Source organism: Melanaphis sacchari, unplaced genomic scaffold (genome assembly GCF_002803265.2).
Source record: "Melanaphis sacchari strain LSU unplaced genomic scaffold, SCAv2.0 Contig202_pilon_pilon, whole genome shotgun sequence".
Lineage (NCBI taxonomy): Eukaryota > Metazoa > Arthropoda > Insecta > Hemiptera > Aphididae > Melanaphis > Melanaphis sacchari.
The window spans coordinates 122,346-142,885 of record NW_020270994.1 but is presented as its reverse complement, the minus strand read 5'-3'; the positions used below and the strand labels follow the sequence as shown (position 1 = coordinate 142,885).

General features: G+C 26.0%; 1 protein-coding gene across 1 annotated transcript in view; it reads left to right on the top strand.

Moving 5' to 3' along the window:
• Positions 1–5,752: 5,752 nt before the first annotated feature.
• The window catches only part of LOC112593388, a 36,376-nt gene continuing 21,588 nt past the window's right edge, over positions 5,753–20,540 (top strand). The window contains exons 1-4 of the mRNA XM_025337764.1: positions 5,753–6,132; positions 17,428–18,093; positions 18,164–19,230; positions 19,310–19,497. Coding sequence (XP_025193549.1) covers positions 6,124–6,132; positions 17,428–18,093; positions 18,164–19,230; positions 19,310–19,497 — 1,930 coding nt within the window. The 5' untranslated portion in view covers positions 5,753–6,123. The remainder of the gene's footprint in view (positions 6,133–17,427; positions 18,094–18,163; positions 19,231–19,309; positions 19,498–20,540) is intronic.

Here is a 20,540-nt window from a genome sequence, read left to right as displayed (position 1 = left end):
ATGAACATTTTTACACAAAACCAGTTTTTGACAAAATTAACTTTCTAATTATATTGTAACTCAAAAACCAATAACCGCAGATATTTGAAATTTTCAATAAGTGGTTGTATTATAATTTTATACCCACATTTGAAGCTTAAATGTTGATAAAATATATATTAAAACAATGAAGTTTGCAAATTATATTATTATTAAAAACGTATAAAATGTTCAATTTTTATAACTATAGTTTAATAATTTAATATAAGATTCCCGTATAAATTTATTTTGAAACAAACCAATTTTAAAGATATTTAACCACAACTTTTCTGTCTTATTCAGGGAGGAGCTAATTTTATACTTGGAGCTAAGTTTCCTAAACTCACCTAATTGCACTATTACATTTTAAAGTTAACAATATAAATACAATCAATAAATAATAAATTACCTTTTTACTTATATCTATATATTATGTATACAAAAATGAAAACGGAAATCTTTGTCACACATGTTCTCTAAAGACTAATTATCTTTTCTTTTTTTTTAATGAATGAGTACATTTCGAAGCAAATTTTAAGCCTATTTTAATGCTTATTCTATTTAAAGTAGATATGTAGGAAGTATCACTATCATCTATACACAAGAAGACCAAAAATATTATTTATCTACTCACATTAGCATTAAGCAACCAAATTTAACACTGATACATTTTGTACATGGAACAAAATGCACGGGGATAGCTAGTGCTATTAAATAATAATGATTAATGACGTATAGGTAGTGAATAATGATATGAAAATTCTATTATTATAATATTAAATGTCATTGCATATAATGTGAATAAAATGTATTCTATTACTATTTTATATGACGTGAACGTGCGTCATGTAGTAATTATTTTTCTGGTAACCTGTTATAGAAATAATTACAGGCATGATTTAATCATTATATATCAATAACCTAGTCACAATATTATTAAAAATATTATCGCAATCGATTCTATTTTAATTATACGAGACGAAACTGCATAATAACTGCAATAATAATTATAAAAATTGGCCTGGTATAGCACGGTAGTTTGCCTCAGCTAACATGTTCTGAGATCAAGCATTAGCCGGGTGTCGCTAGCTCCCGGATAGTTGATCAAAATCCGGGTTTTAGTGACAAATCTTCACTATATATATATAAATGTTTCAAAAACTGTACCCTCCCTCACAATACAAACCGACTACAGACCAATAGTCATTTCTGTTGAAGTCTAAGAATCTATAGATGAAATAATTTTAACGATACCTATAGCATATATACATCAAAAATATAATAATGTATAAATATATAGAAATCGAGACATAAATTTATTATATTACGCTGTCATGTCGCAAACGATAACTTGCTGTAGTTCATTATTTAGTGATTGGGCTTTAGCAAATAAGTATAAAAATATATTTTTGAATATCGTGACAGATAGGATATTATTACAGTACATAAGCTATGTAATAAATTTCAATACATTTTTTTTTTTGGAAATTAATTTATTTTATGTTTTATAGATATAAATTTCTATCTTATTTTTTTATGTGATTAAGTATACATTGAAATGTACTATGTAGCCAAAGTTAAATGTTCAACAAATAACATTTTTTACAGGGCATGTAACTTGTAACTAAATATAATAAATATGTTTACAGATATATTTTTAGTACCAATAAATTATAAAAACTATTTTTTTATTGGTTATTAGTAAATAAAAAAATTCAATATATGATACTTACATTGTATAATGCATAATTATTAAACATTAGTTTTGGTAAATCGAGGGTTAATAGATTTACAAGTGCACATAAAACCAATAAGTAACTATCACTTTCTATTTTACGACAATCAATTAACATTGATCGTTTTCATAAATATTTAAATGTTAATATAAACATTTTTACTGTATATTATTATTGATTATATAATATTATACTGAGTTATTTTTTTAAACTAAACTTTTATTATTTCAAAAAGCATTAATATTTTTGAAAATAAAATGATACTGGAGTAATACTGGGGTACTTCTTAAAATGTTGGTCTACTATTTATTCCGCTCATATAAACTTTAACACTTATAAATTATAAGGGTACTGGTTTGTAACCACCCTGTCCTCGATTCGCATAAAATCTATTGCTTTGTCACCAAATAATCTCCGGCCAGCAGTTTTGAATCTAAAACCTTAGCTATCGATATTTATAATCGATATCTCTGCATTTCTACGATATCTTATATACAGGATAGTCTAGTATGTCATCTACCTAGGGGGAAAGAGTAAATAGGTACCTCATAAGTTATAACATAATAGTTGAAATTTTTTTTTTTTATGTCAATCATGTTAATATGTTTTTGGCTTGTCACTATATTGTATGTAAAATTAATTTAATAGTGTTATAAATTTATAACTATACTCGTTATAAATTTGATTTTTATTTGTCAACGTTTTCAGAAAAATATTCTATCTATAGGAATATGAATTAATGTATAATATGTTTTAATTCAAATAATTAAAAAGTCAAAATAAATCAGATAAAAATTTTAAAAATAAATTTAAATTGTATTCAAAAATTTTGTTTTGTATAAAGTTAAAAAGTATAAAAAAAATTATTTTTGAAACCGATTATACATAATATATTAGTTTATAAGTATCTATGTTTAAATAATATATTATTAATATATAATATCGCTAAAACAATGATCATGTATTAAATATTTTTTTGTTGAATACTATTTTTAGTACTTTTATGGTTTTATATCTAACTTGCTATTAATCAAACATAACTTTATAGGACATTTAAATGTTATTTTTGGGGACAGTATTTAATGTCACTCGTCATATAATGAAGAAGCCTTGAAGAAAAATAATATATTACTGATGAGCATAAATATTGTATTTATAGGTACTTAATATTTATTTTTCATGTATAAAATATTAAAATCCATTAACCTCTTAAGAGAACATAAATAATACATAATATGATAATAGTACATATAAATAAACTTAATGAGTTAGTGTATAACTTTTTGTTCTTCATATAATAGATTATTCTCAAAAACGAAATAATATTCATACTGTAAACATTTTAATTTGAATGTATCAAATTTTAAATTATTTTTCTATTCAGATAGTATGTTAATACGATAGTACGATAATTGGTATTCCTGAGTGGACACTGTTCTCTGAAATATAATATTATACAATACAATGTAAGTATAAATATATATTGTATTCAACCGTTACGGATAGTATTATAATGTATTGTATAGGTAGTAATAATATATATAGAGTGATTCACTGAACCTAATTACTTCCATTATTTCTTCAATAATAACATTTTGGATTTTTAAAGTTAATATTGGATTTTTAGATACTTTAATTTTTTCATAATATAGGTTTAGGTCTTACACAATATGATATTGTGTCTTGGGGCGATATAAAAACCTTTTTCAAATGTAAACCATATTTTTATCCTGTGAATGCAATGACTTTTTTGAATACGTTGATATATCTAAATCAAATTTCGTTTGATCAGTTTTTAAATTGTTTAACTTTGTGTAGTTTCCAATAGCTTTGAAAGACTTGGATTATGATTTCTTATTTATTTATTTATTCATTTATGATATAACCTATCGACATTTTATAATATATTTCTAAAAATTGTTTGATTATAAGTAATATTTTAAATTTAATGTTACATATTAATATACTTCATTTTTTTAAAATCATTTTTAAAGATTATTTATCTTAGTTCTTAGTTTATTATATATTTTAATTACTGAGAAACTAATCGTTCAAATTTTGATTTAAATAATTTATACATAAAAATTTTACAATTCATATTCAAAAAAAATAAATGTTCATCTACACTCCTTAAATTATATAAAAATCTAAATACTTTAAAATATGGTATTAAAGTATATCAGCTGTTTAAAATTTTAAAAATCAGAATTTGAATGAATTTAACGTTAAAGTAATACATTGGGGTGAGTATGTTTGATGAATCACATATTATACACTTTATCTATGTTATGAAACGTTTATCAAATATTAATAGATACACAAAACCCAAATTATTAAAAATAATATATTTCTTACAATGACTAGACTATTTATTACTTAACTCATAAAATTAGTGGTTATTGGTAACAATTTTTTATTATTTTTATATTTTAATTCTCATAGGTATATACTAGTTTTTGAATCTTTCTATGGATTTTCATGATTTTTCATAATACTACTAGGAAATACAAATAATTTAAGTCCTCAAAGCACTCTCATTAATTTTATTATTTATTGACTGGATTGTGTAGAACATTTCTGATTAAAATAACAGACGTAATGCTTCAAAAAAAATATCACATTCAGTAAAATGATGGTAATTTAAAAACCCAATAACAAGAAATTATTCCTTTCTACAGGATTGTTTTTCGTGCAAATAAGGCTAATGCAATATTATTATAAGATTTTTAGTTAACCGCAATGGAAAAAACGACGCAATATTATTAACATACACCTAATATAGACTATTGGCTAATAAATAATAATATTCCGAGGAGAAAATAAAAACTAAATAATATAACATAATGCTATCGTATTGAAGTTTATTTTGTAGGCATGTACCCCACTTGTTACTTTTATATTATTATTTCAAATATATAACCTAGGTAGGTACCTACAATATGATATTATTATATTACACACGCGTTTGTTGGCAATAATTGATCGGCATGAAGGACACCTTACGCGTGGCGTATATAATAATGAATAATGATACTCGATTATGTGAAAAGTAGTGAATATTTTTTGTTGGAATTTTTTCGATTTCCCCGGCGTTTTTCCATAGTAATAGTATGTTGTTATACACATAAATATAACAAAATGCGATGTCGTCGTTTGCATAATCACTCGTACGCCATTATAATACGTGTTGTAGAGGTACCTCCTAAAGACTATTATGTAAAGATATTTGCCACCAGTGTGACTATAATAGTACTTTAACGTGCGAAAAAATCTTATCGTAAAATAACTATTGATTGTAATAGTTTAAAGATCGCATAAAACTACCGAGCCTATAATGTCTATTTAAAATACCTATCACGTATGTATAGATCACGCGGTGGCCGTAACACACTCGGAAATAACTCGTAAATCGTAATCGCTTCGACTCACGACAAGACGACAAAAATCGAAATACAGAGGAATTGTCAGAACAAATAAATAATATAAATATATTATATTGTACAACATAATATTACATATTGTGTAATATACTGTACCCCGAAACTTTGACAGGGTACGGACTTGTCGACTCTATATCGTTGACGGTTATAAATTATAATCTATTACACTATTTATACACAATATAGGCACGTTAATGCTAAATTTCGTCTGTCTCTCGGAAAGGTTTAAAATTAAAACGTGGACCATGAAAAAAATTAAAGGATCTACCGGTCGTTGTCCGCCCGGAGCGCTGAGTCTAGATTGTGTTCGGCGCGCGATCTATGACGATCCTTATTATTACTATTATATTGGCGGGAAGAGTTGCGCGAAAAACAGAAAATATAATGTTATCCCATATAACAATAACAATACGTAAAGGTATATGAACGCATACGCTCGGCGCGCGCTAACATCGCTGCCGCCGTTTTATTGATCGTTGAACGAACGCGCTGCCGCCGACCCGCCCCACCCCGCTGCCGTTCACTCCAGCGTCGACGACGACGGACGCGGCACGACGCTACCGCCCTCAGTCCACCGCTGTCCGTGTCAGTGTCGATTGTTGTTGCCTGTGTCGTCGTGTGATCCGCTGCCGCCGCCGCCGATAATTATAACAACCAATGCAAAACCCTCTCCACTACCCCGTTTGTGGATTTTGTTTTTCAATCTGAAATTATAATAAAACATTTATTCGCGGCTAATCGGTCGCTTTATACTTAGACGGCGTTTGACAAACTATCCGATTATTTGTTTTTCGTTTCCGTTTCGTCGTTTACAGAATCATTTTGTATGTGTGCGATTTTAACAGTTTTCCAACGCGGTAACCCGCAGCGGAGAAAACTGCAGTCTTGGTAGTTCGCATATAATAGCCGCGTCACGCAGTCTCGGCGAAATGGCCAAGGTAAGACAACTGACAAACAATAAATAATAATAATAATAATAATAGTAGTGGTTGTGATAAAAAGTGTTTTTATGGGGGGAAAAAAAAAGAAAAAACAACAAAATAATAACACAGTAATTGCATCCGTTCGTCCCATTGTTTTTGGAAATCGCGTCCGACCTACGACGCGACGCCGTGACTAAATATAATACCCATTATAATAATAAACGTATAAAATAACGATTGTCTCGGCACATAATAATCATAACATTACATTTATTGTTATCGTTTCTCGGGCGTATCGGACGACGGCAAAATCGTGTAATTTCAGTAGGTATACCCTCGGCGTGCTATCGTCTATTTTTACGTAATATTCGGGTCAGGTGTCCCCTGTCGCTTGCGGTTTTCCGCGCGTTTGAGCTCGTGGTGGTGGCGGTGTTGGCGGCGGCGGTGCACTAGTGCCTCACCTAGTATCTCACCTAGTGGCTGTCGACTGTTGCAGTAATACGGGGCTCGTAGAGGCGCCTTACCTCTGGAAAACTGGAACGCTGTGGATTTTTCGCGAGGTTTTTGGAAACGACTGTTTTCTAGGGATGACAATTCGAACCCGCGTGCTGAATTTGTTCGACGAAGCTATTATACGGTTACCTACACAGATCACTGTATTGTACGAATTTGTGGAATTTGACAAACGATAATATAATATTATAATATTGGATAACGTTTATATTACAGTAGAACCTCGATTATCCATGACTCGTTTATCCGTGTTTGCGATTAACCGTGCCCATTCTTCCGAACATTTTTAAACATAATACTCGATATCGACAATCGTATTAATGACATTTTTGACGATAACTTCATATTTTAAGCCCTAATAACTTGTTGTAGGTATACAATATTATGGATGTAGGACGTATGTATAACATTATTGTATGTATACGTCTTCTTATGTATATTTCTAATTACAATTGAATCAAAATTTTTAAAATTTCATTATTATAAAAAGTCTCGATTAACCGTGATTTTCATTTATCCGTGTGACCCTCTCCCCATCATTACCCCGGATAATCGAGGTTCTACTGTATATATAATATGAATACGCGGATGGCAGCTATTATCGAATATCGATACCGATCAAAAAACGTCAACTGCGGTGTAAAAATATAATTCCCGATCGTATTCTAGCTCTCTCTCTCTACTGCCTCTTTACTTCTAATCGGGCTTATCAAAACAAAACAGTTCGTTTCGGTTTTTCTGTACTGTAATCTAAATTTTACCAATTTTATCGGATATAATGTGTGAATCGTGTATTTGTCGGTGATGATAACCTTGATAGAGAGCTGGCCCAACTAACCATTCTCTAATATACATATATAATTTACGATCCATGATAATAATAATACGTACTGTTGTATGGGTGTAGATATCCAACAATATGATTATCACATATAGACATAATATGTACGTTTTTTTTTTAACGTGATACTAATTGACAATAGGTACTCGTAATAATAATATAACGATATACGGTTTGTAATTTGTACCATCGTTTATAATTACGCAACTTACTTTTATAAGCTATTGCTTTTTTTGAATTTTTTTTTGTGATAGGTGTTGGTTATAATATACTTAGTTATATTCATATTTGCCATTGAAACGACCTATTTTAAAATTTTTAACAATATATGCATGTTTTATATTATCACATCATTATAATCTATACACGAGTATGTTTACCCGTAACATAAAACTAACAGTTCAAAGCGCTCAAACGTTACGATGTACCCTATTTATTTACTCAGGTGAATCCTCAATGTTTGGATACTTGCGTTTGCGAATTGACAGTTTGTAGTAGGTATTATTCTTATCTAGAGCATTTAGATATCTATGATATTACAGCAAATACTATAGGTAACCTATATTGTTGTTAAAAATATGGTTAGGCTTTTGGAAGTAATGAAAATCGTTGTTTTATATTACATTGTTTATTTAAAACAATTTTTTAACCTAATATATAATAGTTAATGATAATAAATTATTAATATAAATAATTTTTAGTATTGTAATGTTTTGATCTATTTTTTAAAATTATTTTTACCATTATTTTAGTATCATGATTTATAAGTATAGACCTATCTTCTATGTTTGATGTTGGTAGTATTGATACTAGTGGATAGGTAAGATCTCACGTAATTGTCACGTAACTGGTTTACAAGATTTAATAGATTTCTAACATAATATATCATATCGTGTTAAATTATAAATACATCATTCATTAGGTATGTTCCTACTTAAGTTTTTATGTCCACTTTATTATTTTTTCAATGAATATATTATTAACAAAGAATCATGAATTCATTATTAATCGTAAATAATATAATTAATAATAACATTAATTTAATTTAATCATACTCATATTAATAATAATTAATAAGTATGGATGAGTATCGTAAAAAGTTATGTAATTTCGGATCATGCAACTAGTCTTCAGTATGGTTCATTATACTTATACAGATATTCTATAATAATATAGTAGCTTACTTTTAGTTATTATTAAGTAAATAGGCAATGAGTCTGCACTGTTAAACTATTTAAAAAATAATATGTACTTTTAATCTTTCCTCGTTACATCAATATAGTTGAAAATATGTACGTATAACCTAATTAATACTTTGTTTTAGAAAATGTAATAATTATTTCTCCTTTTATTTTTAAACACAATTCAAGTTACTTAAAATTATTTTTTTTATTTTATCCTACTGTAATATTGGGTAGATTCAATTACTTTAGAAATTATATATATTAATTATTTATACATATTTAAATAAAACGTATTTATTAGATATTTTACGTACCTAATATTCTTAAAACTAGTTAATTATATTTTATTAATATTTTTTACAATACAAATTTTAATATAAATTATTGTTTTTGTAGACTATTGAGATCTAATGGATCGATAGTCGCATTATTTCTAAATTATTTATGTAACTAAAAATGTTATATTCAGATTTAAATTTAAATTTTAAAATTACCCTTTATGGTTATACAGTTGGTCATTGGCTAAAACTGTTTTTCAAAACATAAAGGTTGACAATTTCTTGCTGTATATCAACTTACTTATGTATTTCAAAACTTCAAAACTATATTCATCTCGGTATTCAATCACACAGTCAATTTATAAGAACTTTATTCCTATTAAATATTATATTATAATATGCTTATATTTTATATTTTATTGTAAAATGTTGATCAAAACGTTAATTTTTATATTAATATTATTTTCAAACACATAATATTTATTTGAAAAGTTCAATCAAATTATTAGATATTTTTTTTTATGTAACTATCATATAAATTAATTTTATTTTAGTCATAAATTATTATTTATATTATAAAACGATTGATATTTTTTTTTTTTTAGCTAACCTTAAGATAATTATAAATTATAATATATGGTATGATGTTTAATGATATACCTAATATACCTTCGTCTGTGATATTAATTATGTTCTTCCAATGAACTGTAATCATTTTAATTTACGTTCACATGAACCACTTTATTATGTCAATTTAGTATTTACTTGAATTTTATCCTGATAAGCTGGAATTGAATATTATATTTATCTGAAAGATTAATTTAAGTTTCTTATTTTAAGAAAAGTAAGGTGACCCAGTAAAGATTTTCATATTATATATACGTACCTATTATAAAATTTACGAACGTATTTTACCTGAAGATTGTAGATACAACACTTATTATTTTAAATTAAACTATAATAATTGAAAAATAAAAGTAGTGCAGAATGATAAAAAAAGTGATACATTTTATCGAGCATTTTATCATTTTAAGCGCTTTGTATGCAATATAAGATGTTCACATCACTTATGTAAAACCTCGTGTAAAACATTGAAATTTTAAATTTAAGTTTTTATTTTTTTAAATTGTCTAATTATTGAAACAAGAAGTAGGGTTGCAACTCGGGTTCCGACTATTCCTTGTTTTTAAAAAGAAATCTTCAGTTAAAATGTACACTATGCAGTGTAAACATAGGTACAGTCATAAAATTGTATTTCCAATTACCGTTTCGATACTCATCGATAATCGAATAGAAGTTTTATAGTCCTACAGGCTATTAATTTATATTTGCATTGATATTTTGTTCATAGAATTGAGTTATTTGTTATTCAGTCACATCTTATTTGATAAAAATATAATTATGTTATTATTATTATTTCAATAATATTAAGGATTAGTATGTAATTATTTTTAAACTAAATAACTGTTGAGAGTATTCAAGTGAAAATGTAAGACTGACGTAATCAACAGCTTTAATATGTTAATCCAATTTACATATTTTAGGTAGTCTTGTTACTATTTATAATTTATATAGATAACAATTATTTTTTTATTTGTTCGTTGGATTCAAACGGATTCAAAGTAAATGATTTATGTAAAAACTTCGTGGTGCATATTACAATTTCGTCTTTCCTTTATACTAAAATAAATGTAATAGTAATTATCATAGATATCTAAACTAGGTTGAAAATAGAACATTGTTTAAAATCCTCACAGTAAACTATTTAATAATAGTTACTTCCCATAATTAGGTTAAATATTAATGTAATTATACATTTTTAATAATAAATTATAAGAACTAATTTTGTATAATATTTATCGAAACTGTATGTCATATTATAACATGCTATATATTATATGTATTGAAATTTACGATTTTTGTACATTCAAAATAAAATGTACGATTTTACATGTTTTCATATTTTATTTTAATAAATCTATTTTTTCGAAAAAATAAAACAACATATTTAATTAGAAGATATTAAAATAAATAAATATAACGTCTAAATCATTCAAATAAAAATTATAGGTGTCTCAATGTCTATTAGTTCTCAAGGGTTTTAGATTGTGATGGGTGTATTAAAACAATGATCTTTTTATTTAGACATTGAGGAATGAGGGTAGTTGTTCATTATTTTACAATATATTTATATATTATTTAGAAATAATGATCTATCTTTGTTGAGGTTGATTCTAATTTTATTTTCACACTAGTATAGGTATTACACTAAATGCATTTTGAAATTATACTTTAAAGATTACTACAGATAACAGATACTCAACAGTGTAAAATTCTTAAGTCAAATATTTACTATTTGATTATTAAAATCTTCTAAAATCAACTATTCATTATGGTGCCTGTTTATCTAGAATTCATATTAAATTATTAATTTTCAAAAGAAAGTGTTTTTATAACCTATTTTATAATACTGATAATTTGAGCTTGATTATTTTGTTTCGTATTTAACTTAGTTCTTAGAACACTGTATTAGATTTCTAAATATTTAACGTAAGTACCATCAGACAATTCATTATTTTAGGTATTGTAAGTACTAAGTAGTATAGTTTTAAGAGTATAAACTAATTTGATGTTATTTAACGTATACTTCTTAGCTTTGTAATACAATATTGTTTATTGACAATAGATAGTTAAATATATACCGAAGTATATACTTATATATAATACCGAAATAACGTTAGATTGCTTATGCAGTTTAAACTTTGTTTTCTTCTCGTTTTCTTGATATTTATTTTAGTATATAATTTAATTTAGTCATTTAGATATTCTAGGTAAAATTATTATACAATTCATGCAGCCGTGCAGATACTCTGTTACAATTATAATTTTAAATTAACTATGTTATTGGTCTATTATGAAAATATGAAATTTGAATAAATAATTATTTAAATATTTTGGATAAAAAATGTAAGGTAAATTATGCATTTTACATGTGCATATAATTTACCTATATATATTTAATAGAATATTGTACTTTCGTGTATTAAGTAATATTTAAAAACAATATAAACTAAAATTGTTGTAAATATATTTATTAAATAAAATTATGGCTAATGTATAAAACAAATACAATGAAACTTAAAACCAATTAATATTAATGACGATATACTCTGGTATATTAGTTTATAACAATTGGTTGGTAGCTCATTAAAAATATTCTGTTTAGTAAATTGTTTCAGTGCATTATTAAATGAATAAAGAAGCCATTTGACGTTTGTTCCTTCATTGAACGCGCACAAAGACTTTATTTGTAAAATATAACTGTAAAATATTCGGCCTATTTAGTGTGATGATATTCTTGCTGAATATAAATAGAATATTGTGTTGTATACTTGTATATTGTATTATATACTAGTTTAATATGATTAAGTCCAACTTAGTTTTTTTTCTTTAAATTTATAAATTTGAAACTTCTGTTATTATTTTTATAGTTTATTCATCAAGTAGGTAATAATTGCGTATAATAATAATAAAAAAAAATTGTTTAAATAAGATATATTTATTTTTTATTTTTTTTTTTATTTGCCGGTGCTTTTATAATAGGCATTAGAAACTCTTTATTTTAGTTGTATCATTATAGAAGAGTAATACATTATCATTTTATTAACTTTGAAATCTTAATTTTTGAATTTGAAACACGATTCTAATCCAAGTTAAACTTAACCAATAATAACCTTGATTCATTACTGTCTAATTATCTGTACTATATTATTAGTTTATTACCTTTATCGTGATGTTTGTATATATTATAAAAAATCTAAACAAATAGATTAACTTACCTAATGATGTTAAATTACTTATTGTATTCTAGAAAAGTAGTTATTTAAATATTATTTATTAAATTTATTAGCAAATTTGTATTGTATAAATATAGGTAATGGCACTAAGATTTTGATAAAATAAATTTGTTTAAAAGTATAAATATTGAATATTTAAAAGTTTTTTTTATGGAATTTATAATAAAATGTTCCTTTAAGTTTTGTACTTTTTTTTTATGTTATTTGAATGAAGTTGAAAGATTCACTCTCATAAAATTTAATTTCTATATTTCTGAATCGCGTAGGTTTTGTAAACATTTAGATCATGTTTTAAAAGCCATATGTTATAGTGTAAATGGTTGTTATATATGTTGATAATTAGTATTTTTATTTTGGCATACTTCCATACTGTACTGCGACTGTATAAGAGTGCACAGCCACACAGGTATATTAGACATTTACATAATTACTACAACTTATTATTTTGCATTGTATTATAGTATTTAGCTTAAATTTATTCAGCTCCCCAGGTGATACGCGTACACATCGTATAATATTATTATGTGTTGTAAGTACCGTGTTTCTTTCGCTCAAAAACTCGTCCCATTGATATGCATCAATGATGTTTTATTCTTTCCATTTCAATTGGGCGTCACCTTACTAGGTACGTTGTGAGTAATGTGTGATGCGATTTTTATTAAAACGTAATCGTTAGGTATTGCAACAAATCGTTACCGAAATTAAAAATTATATCACATTATGTTTTTACTTTTTGTGTATAACACAAATAAAATGTCTAGACATAGTTAAAATTTAAAAGTGAAGTTTGTTTTCTTTAAATATTCATATACATTTCCATGTAAAACAAACTGTTTTTACTAAAGATTATTTTGTTGTTTAAGTGTAGAAAACTTTTCTAGATATTTCAAAGCATATAATATAGTCTTTTAAATTTATAAGAAATGTTGATTTAAAAATTATTTTGCTCTCAACTTCTGTTGAAAACTTCAATAGATTATATTTCTCAGTTTCTTGATGTTTAAAATGACTTGCTTCTATTGTGATTGATGTTTAATCTTTATTTTCTTAGCTTGTTCAAACTATATACATTACAGTACGTCAGTAGTCAGTACTATGCGACTATGCTATATACCTATATAATGGTGTAGATACCATTATACCTAATAAAAAAAACATCATGGTCCAACGATATATAATAATGTTACGCTTACACGGTTCGTTGTTAGGGACATTCCAAGGTCTTCTTGAGAAGTTTGGGGTCGGCTATAGCCGTGTTTAATACAAAGACCTAACATAAAACAATACCTCTGCTATTTATTTTTATCCACCTGTATAATATAATCTATAAAAATAATTATAATTATAATTATAATTTTTCAAATAAAAATGTAATTCTTACCTATAAGAAAAAAAATCAATTAACTCATATTAGCCTAATGCAATTACAAGCGAAATTGGTATTCATAATATTTATAAATTTTAAGTACTTAATATTAGAACGACCAAGTCATAACAAGTTGGTCATTTTTATTTTAAATATTAGTAACTTAATAGGTTATCGAACATTGGTTAAAATAAAGTTTGATTATTCTATCGATTATTATTTAGTCATCATACACAAATTAACAAAAATATTTTTAAGATTATAAGTGAAAATGTTGAATTCCGAAAATTAAATAATGAATATAATGGAAACAAGATCTACAATCTACGTGTCCTTCGAAAATGTTCTTTAAATTGTTTTAAATATTTATTATTTATTACCTATTACTTATTAGCTTTAGGTATAAACTATACAAACACTATCTATTTCTTAATAATTTATGAATAAATCTACCGATATTCGTGAACGTGTTTTAGACACCAACCTTGATAGTTGTTGCTTAGAGGACTAGTAGAGACCTTAATTACTCAGGTATTACATAAACGTATTTTATAGAAATTAATAATTAGCTATGATCTTACTTAAATTAATGTAAATAGTTAAACTGTGTAAAAAAAAAAAAAGATTACAATTTTACAATTGTATTATTTAGAAAATGTATAAAATGAAAGTAAACTAGGCTCTGTACCTACACTGTACGTACATACAAATGATTTTTGTATTTGGTGGATTGTTCGTGTACTACTTTCTAATACATCTATCTAGATGATACTATATAAATTATTATTATATTTAATTTTACTATGGAAAATTATTTTAAAAATAAAGAATATTATAATATGGTTTATTTCTTATATGTCTAATCATATGTATATTTTAATAAAAATATTTTTTGATAAAGACATACTAACAAATTGATAACACGTAATTTTATTACTTTTGTTTTAATATTTTACAAGAGAAATCAATTTAATTATAAGTATATAACTATTAAAATATTAATCTATATTTACAATACATTGTCAAGTTTTAATCATCTGAAAAAAATTATATCTTATAAATAAATCATTATAATGAATTAATGTACCTAATTCGGGCGGCTTTCATTTAAACGAATAACCCAAAATAACATATCGTTTGGGCGAAATTTACACAGATCCCTAATTTATCTAATACATCGTTTGGGCGAGCCAAGTTATTAAAAAAAAAATAATTGTTATGTATAATATTATTCCTAAAAAATCATTTATAAAATTATAACTAATGTCTGATAGTCACAATATTATATTTAGTCATCATATTGATTATAATTTATAGACTATATAATATACGTTTTCCTTCCCATTTATAGAGACTTAGGACTCTCAGTCAATTCTAACTGGTATGGTTAAAAATGTTAAAAATATTGAGCTTAATGTATATTTTTGCATATTTAATATGATCGTATTTATTATATATGTTATATATAATATTATGTTACTTCCCTATTATTCAATAATTTATAAATTCGCCTAAACGATCGGTTAATTTCTCGCCCAAATAATGCAGCTCTACTCAGGTAAATTTTGGGTTATTCTCCCAAATTAATGACGCCCCCTAATTCAATGCTGTTAAAATGTTAATTGTTTTTATTTTATTATTTAATATTTTCTGTTTATGCTTATTACTATTTAGTATGTTCTTTAATAAGTGAGGAAAACTTGATTGTATTTTTGTCTTCACAGACTTCTTCCCTCAGGCTCATAAATTATTTCTTATTATAAAACTAGGTAGGTAGGTAGTTAGTGTAGTAGTAGTGTACATACTTTTGGGATTGGTACTTGTTTGTGTATACCTATTGTTAGATATCAATTGTTGTGAGTAATTTTAAACTGTGTTCTCAATTGTTGAGGCCTACCTATATTCTGAAAAATAGGTCGGTAAAAAATGTAGCCAATAGTTTTTTGGGTTCTAGCCATGTAATGATATTATAAAAACACAAATTAGTTTCATAGTGTTAAAATCTCTATAATCAAGTACTATAATCTATTTCTGGTACTAGAAATCTGGCAAAGTAAATATTTTATGACATTTTGGTTGTATAGAATAGGTACATAAGTACATTAACTTATACTTAACCACAAAAACTAAAGCTTTAAATGTTAGGTTTAAACTATTGTTTTTAATAAATATAAATAGTTAAAAGAATTCTTGTAACTGCTTAGTTCTAAATGTATTTATATACTCTTAATCAATATGGTTAGGTGTACTTTACAAATTATAAATTTCTTATAGGCCCAATTATTCACAGTTTTTAATTTAAAATCATAAAAAAGTATTTGAAAAATCAAATATTATTTTCAGTGATTTTTAGAAACTGAGTTTAAAAAAAAATTAAAAATTATTTTAAGTAGGTATTTTTGCAGATTTTGGCTATTAAAACTATAGTATTTTACACAAGCATATTATACATTTGTGTCAAATATTTTAATATTATGAGACAAATAACTATGTTGTAATATTATAACATTTTAGTTTTATATAAAATACAATCAAATTATTAAAGAGTTGTCATGGTTATGCTATAACCATAAAAATAAAAATGTAGAGGAAGTGACATGACGCACCTGTTAATAACCAAATGGGATTGTTCACTTGTATAGGCACAATGTTTGCAGACAGTGTAGTTCCTGCTGGCCCCTCTGTGTTCTATATAAATATGTATTATTCTATCAAAAAAAAAAAAAAAAAAAATACACGATTCTACCTGCTCAACAATTTTATTCTAGTTCATTATTAAACAAATGATTCAAAGCATAATCTCACAATAAATATAATTATTCAAGCATACAATACAAAGAATTATTATTTCCCCCAATTGTGGGTAGTAAATGAACTAAAAAGATTTAACACACATATAAAAGGTTTAAAAATATTTAGAACTTTTAGAATGAAGTTATATACACATATTTTGTAAATTTAGTGTTTTTTTTTTTATGGAAATTAGAAGCACTTAATGATGTTTTGTATTTTTAATTTTCTATATTCTAATTATGAATTTTACATATTTAACTTAATTATTTACTATTATATATTAAGCTACATAATAGTATACAGAGTGTTTAAAATAAACTAACTTATTGAAAAATATAGGTTATACAATCTAAATATAATAAATATTCATAAGACACATATTATTATAATATCATATACTTGTGTATGTTATGGAATATGGATATTAATTTTTAATTTAATATTGTTTTACTAATTATTATATTTATTTATGTTTTAGGCTCCAGGAGAAAGCAAGATACCTGTGCTTCATTCTAACCAACTAAGATCTCGATTTTCTAATATTTCAAGTAAAGTCCGTTCGCATCTTGATGGTTCCTATCGAACTTCATCTCCATCAATGCTGTTTGGACTTTTTAGCAATACTGAAAATAAAGTACATCCACCCACTCGTCCTACATCGCTTTTTAAATCAACTAGTCGTACCACAGTATCTGAAAAAGATGTTGGAAGTTATGTTGAATTAACTAGGCATTCAAGAACTGGCATTCTTAGGTATTTTGGTAAAACTGTTTTGGGTCCTGGTGATTGGTGTGGAGTAGAAGTTGAAAGTGGACACGGAGTTTGTGATGGATCTATATGCGGAGTAAGATATTTTTCTTGTCGTGATCAATGTGCATTGTTTGTCTTGGCACATTTGGTACGTATATCCGAATGTCAAAATGTTATTGATGACAAAACAGAAACTGAAGTCATTCCTGATGATGGCTGTGCATCTAATTTGGAAAATTGGGATTTAGATATTCTTAAAACAGAATTCCCATTTGAATGTACTGACAGTCTTGGTATATTGTCACCAGATCAAATGGTTGAATTTAGAGGAGATGAGGCAAATTATGAAGTTCCTGGTCTTCTTTTTAAAATGTCACCTCATCAATTAACAGAAGTATGTGTATTAATTTTATATATTAATTGAAAACATTAAGTTAATAATTATATTTGTTGTTATGTTTCAGTGTATTTCTGATGGGGATGTAACAATGAATGATTTAGAAACAATATCTATGCCTAAAGATGACGATTTGGTTTCTCCAGTTCTGTCTTCAGATCCCTCTAATCATACAGTGTCTGAACATGATAGTGCAAGTGCTTATCCAAAACGCTCAACTGTTTCTTTTGGACATGTTTTTTATGATAATTTTACAATTGATCGGACTCCATCCTTAGAAGATTTACCCATGGATGATTTTTCATCAAAAACAACTACTGATGTGGTTCCAGTCCCTAATATTCCTACAATAAACGCAGTTGTTACAAGCATAACCAGTGTTAGTAGTCTTGATACTGGTTATCAAGGAGATTGTGAAACTAGTCGTCCTACTAGTCGTGGAGCTATGGTTAAACGCCTTGGACCAACTGAACCAATGACAGACTCAGATTTTTTTACTGAGAGTGAAGCAGAAGATCATTGTCATCGTAAAGCTATAGTTATTGATGGTACACTATACTCTGGGGATAATATTAAACCAGAAACTCAACCAGATAATCACAACAATCCTGGTCCCACTATTGAAGAAATGGACTCAAGTGGTGTTTATTCTGATTTTGATAGAATATTTGAGGAGCCACCTACACTTAAAGATAGTTCAGAACCAGTTTCTTCAAACAATTCAACTTCTCCGTCATCTGTTAACAGCCAACAAATCCATATAGTTGCCATTGATCAACCATCTAGTTCAACAATACCAGAATGCACAGAAGATGCATCAAGTCCTGCTAGTAAACGTTATAAACGACCCACACCAGTGAAACCTAAAACTTTGGAAGTACGACAGGATCAGGAAAACAGAGCTCCGAGAACTAGAAAACCAGCAGGTCGTTGGGATGCTGTAATGAATAAGATAGAAAAAAGTAAAACTGATCAGAAGAGCCGTATTAATCGGTTGAAAGATGTCAAAAGCAAGATTAATTCTATTAATCCATTGACGATACCTTATACTAACAGGTTGAAAGAATCTCCCACAAATAGTGAACCATTGCCTGTCAGATCTCACAGAGAAAATACACCTTTGAAAGCTAAAAGGTGATTAGTTGTATCTACCATCCACCTATATAATATTTGATAATTAATCAATTTACCTAATATTTAATTATTTTTCTAGCCGTAGAACTAGAGCTCGTGGTGGATCAGAATCCAATTTACCAATGTCAGACCAAAAACCTAATTCTTCTAGACAAAGATGTATTCCTAAGAGTTCTCAAAACAGTTCTAGAGATAGTTCTTTCAGTGATCTTAGTGGAGAAACCAAAATTACATTGAAACAAGCAACATCACATCCTTCTTTAGCCAGTAAGTAATACATATTATAAATTTATTCGATAAAAAAAAATGTATTAATTTAATATATAGCATTTAACAGAAATAACTGACAAATATAATTAATTAACTGCATAATAATTTTTTTTTTATGTTTAAAAAAAATGTTATATTCTTAGTTAGTTATATTTATCAGTTCATTTTGTTTCATTTTATATCATGTTAAAAAAATTGATAAACTATTGAAAAAAAAAATACACGTAAAGAGGAATAATTTAATATATGTTAAAAATTATCTTTTATTTAAATAATTTACAAATATATTTAATAGATTTATCAACATGGTAGGCCTTGTTAATATTTTTAAAAATAATCACTTAACTATATTTAGTTAAAATAATTTAAATAATTTATATTATTATATTACAGAAAAAAGTTTATTATTAGTCTAACGTAACCTTGGTCTCTTGATAAAATTATTATTGTTCCTAATAATGTTAATAACTTTTATGTGCTTATTATAATCTTATAGAAAGTACATAATATAATATTAGCTTTAACAAAATAATTGTTACAAAAATAATATATTTTATTTTATATTAACATAACAATACATATTATTACTGTAATATATTAATTAATACTTATGATAAATCATTGTTTAAAAATAAATATGTCAAATAGCTAAACAAAAATATAATTTAATTTATGGTATAGTTCGTTTTAAATTGAAAAATTACAACAGTCAAAGACCGAAGTATTAAATATTTTATATTAATAGTTAGCTGTCTATATGGCATTATTATATATTATTATTATTTATTATGATATAGATAATGGCAAATTTGTTTTCATATTATGTGTATATATTTTTTCTACAATGACTACTAAGTACTAAAAATTAATAACATTTTGATAAGAAATAAAATAATAAATTATAATATCATGTATTACGTTAAAAAAAAGTATGAAAATAAATGTAAAAGGGAAGAAATAAACTTTCATTGCTTATGACTGAAAAATATATGCATGAATAGAATAGAAACTAGAAAGTGACATAAAAGTAACAGTTGTGA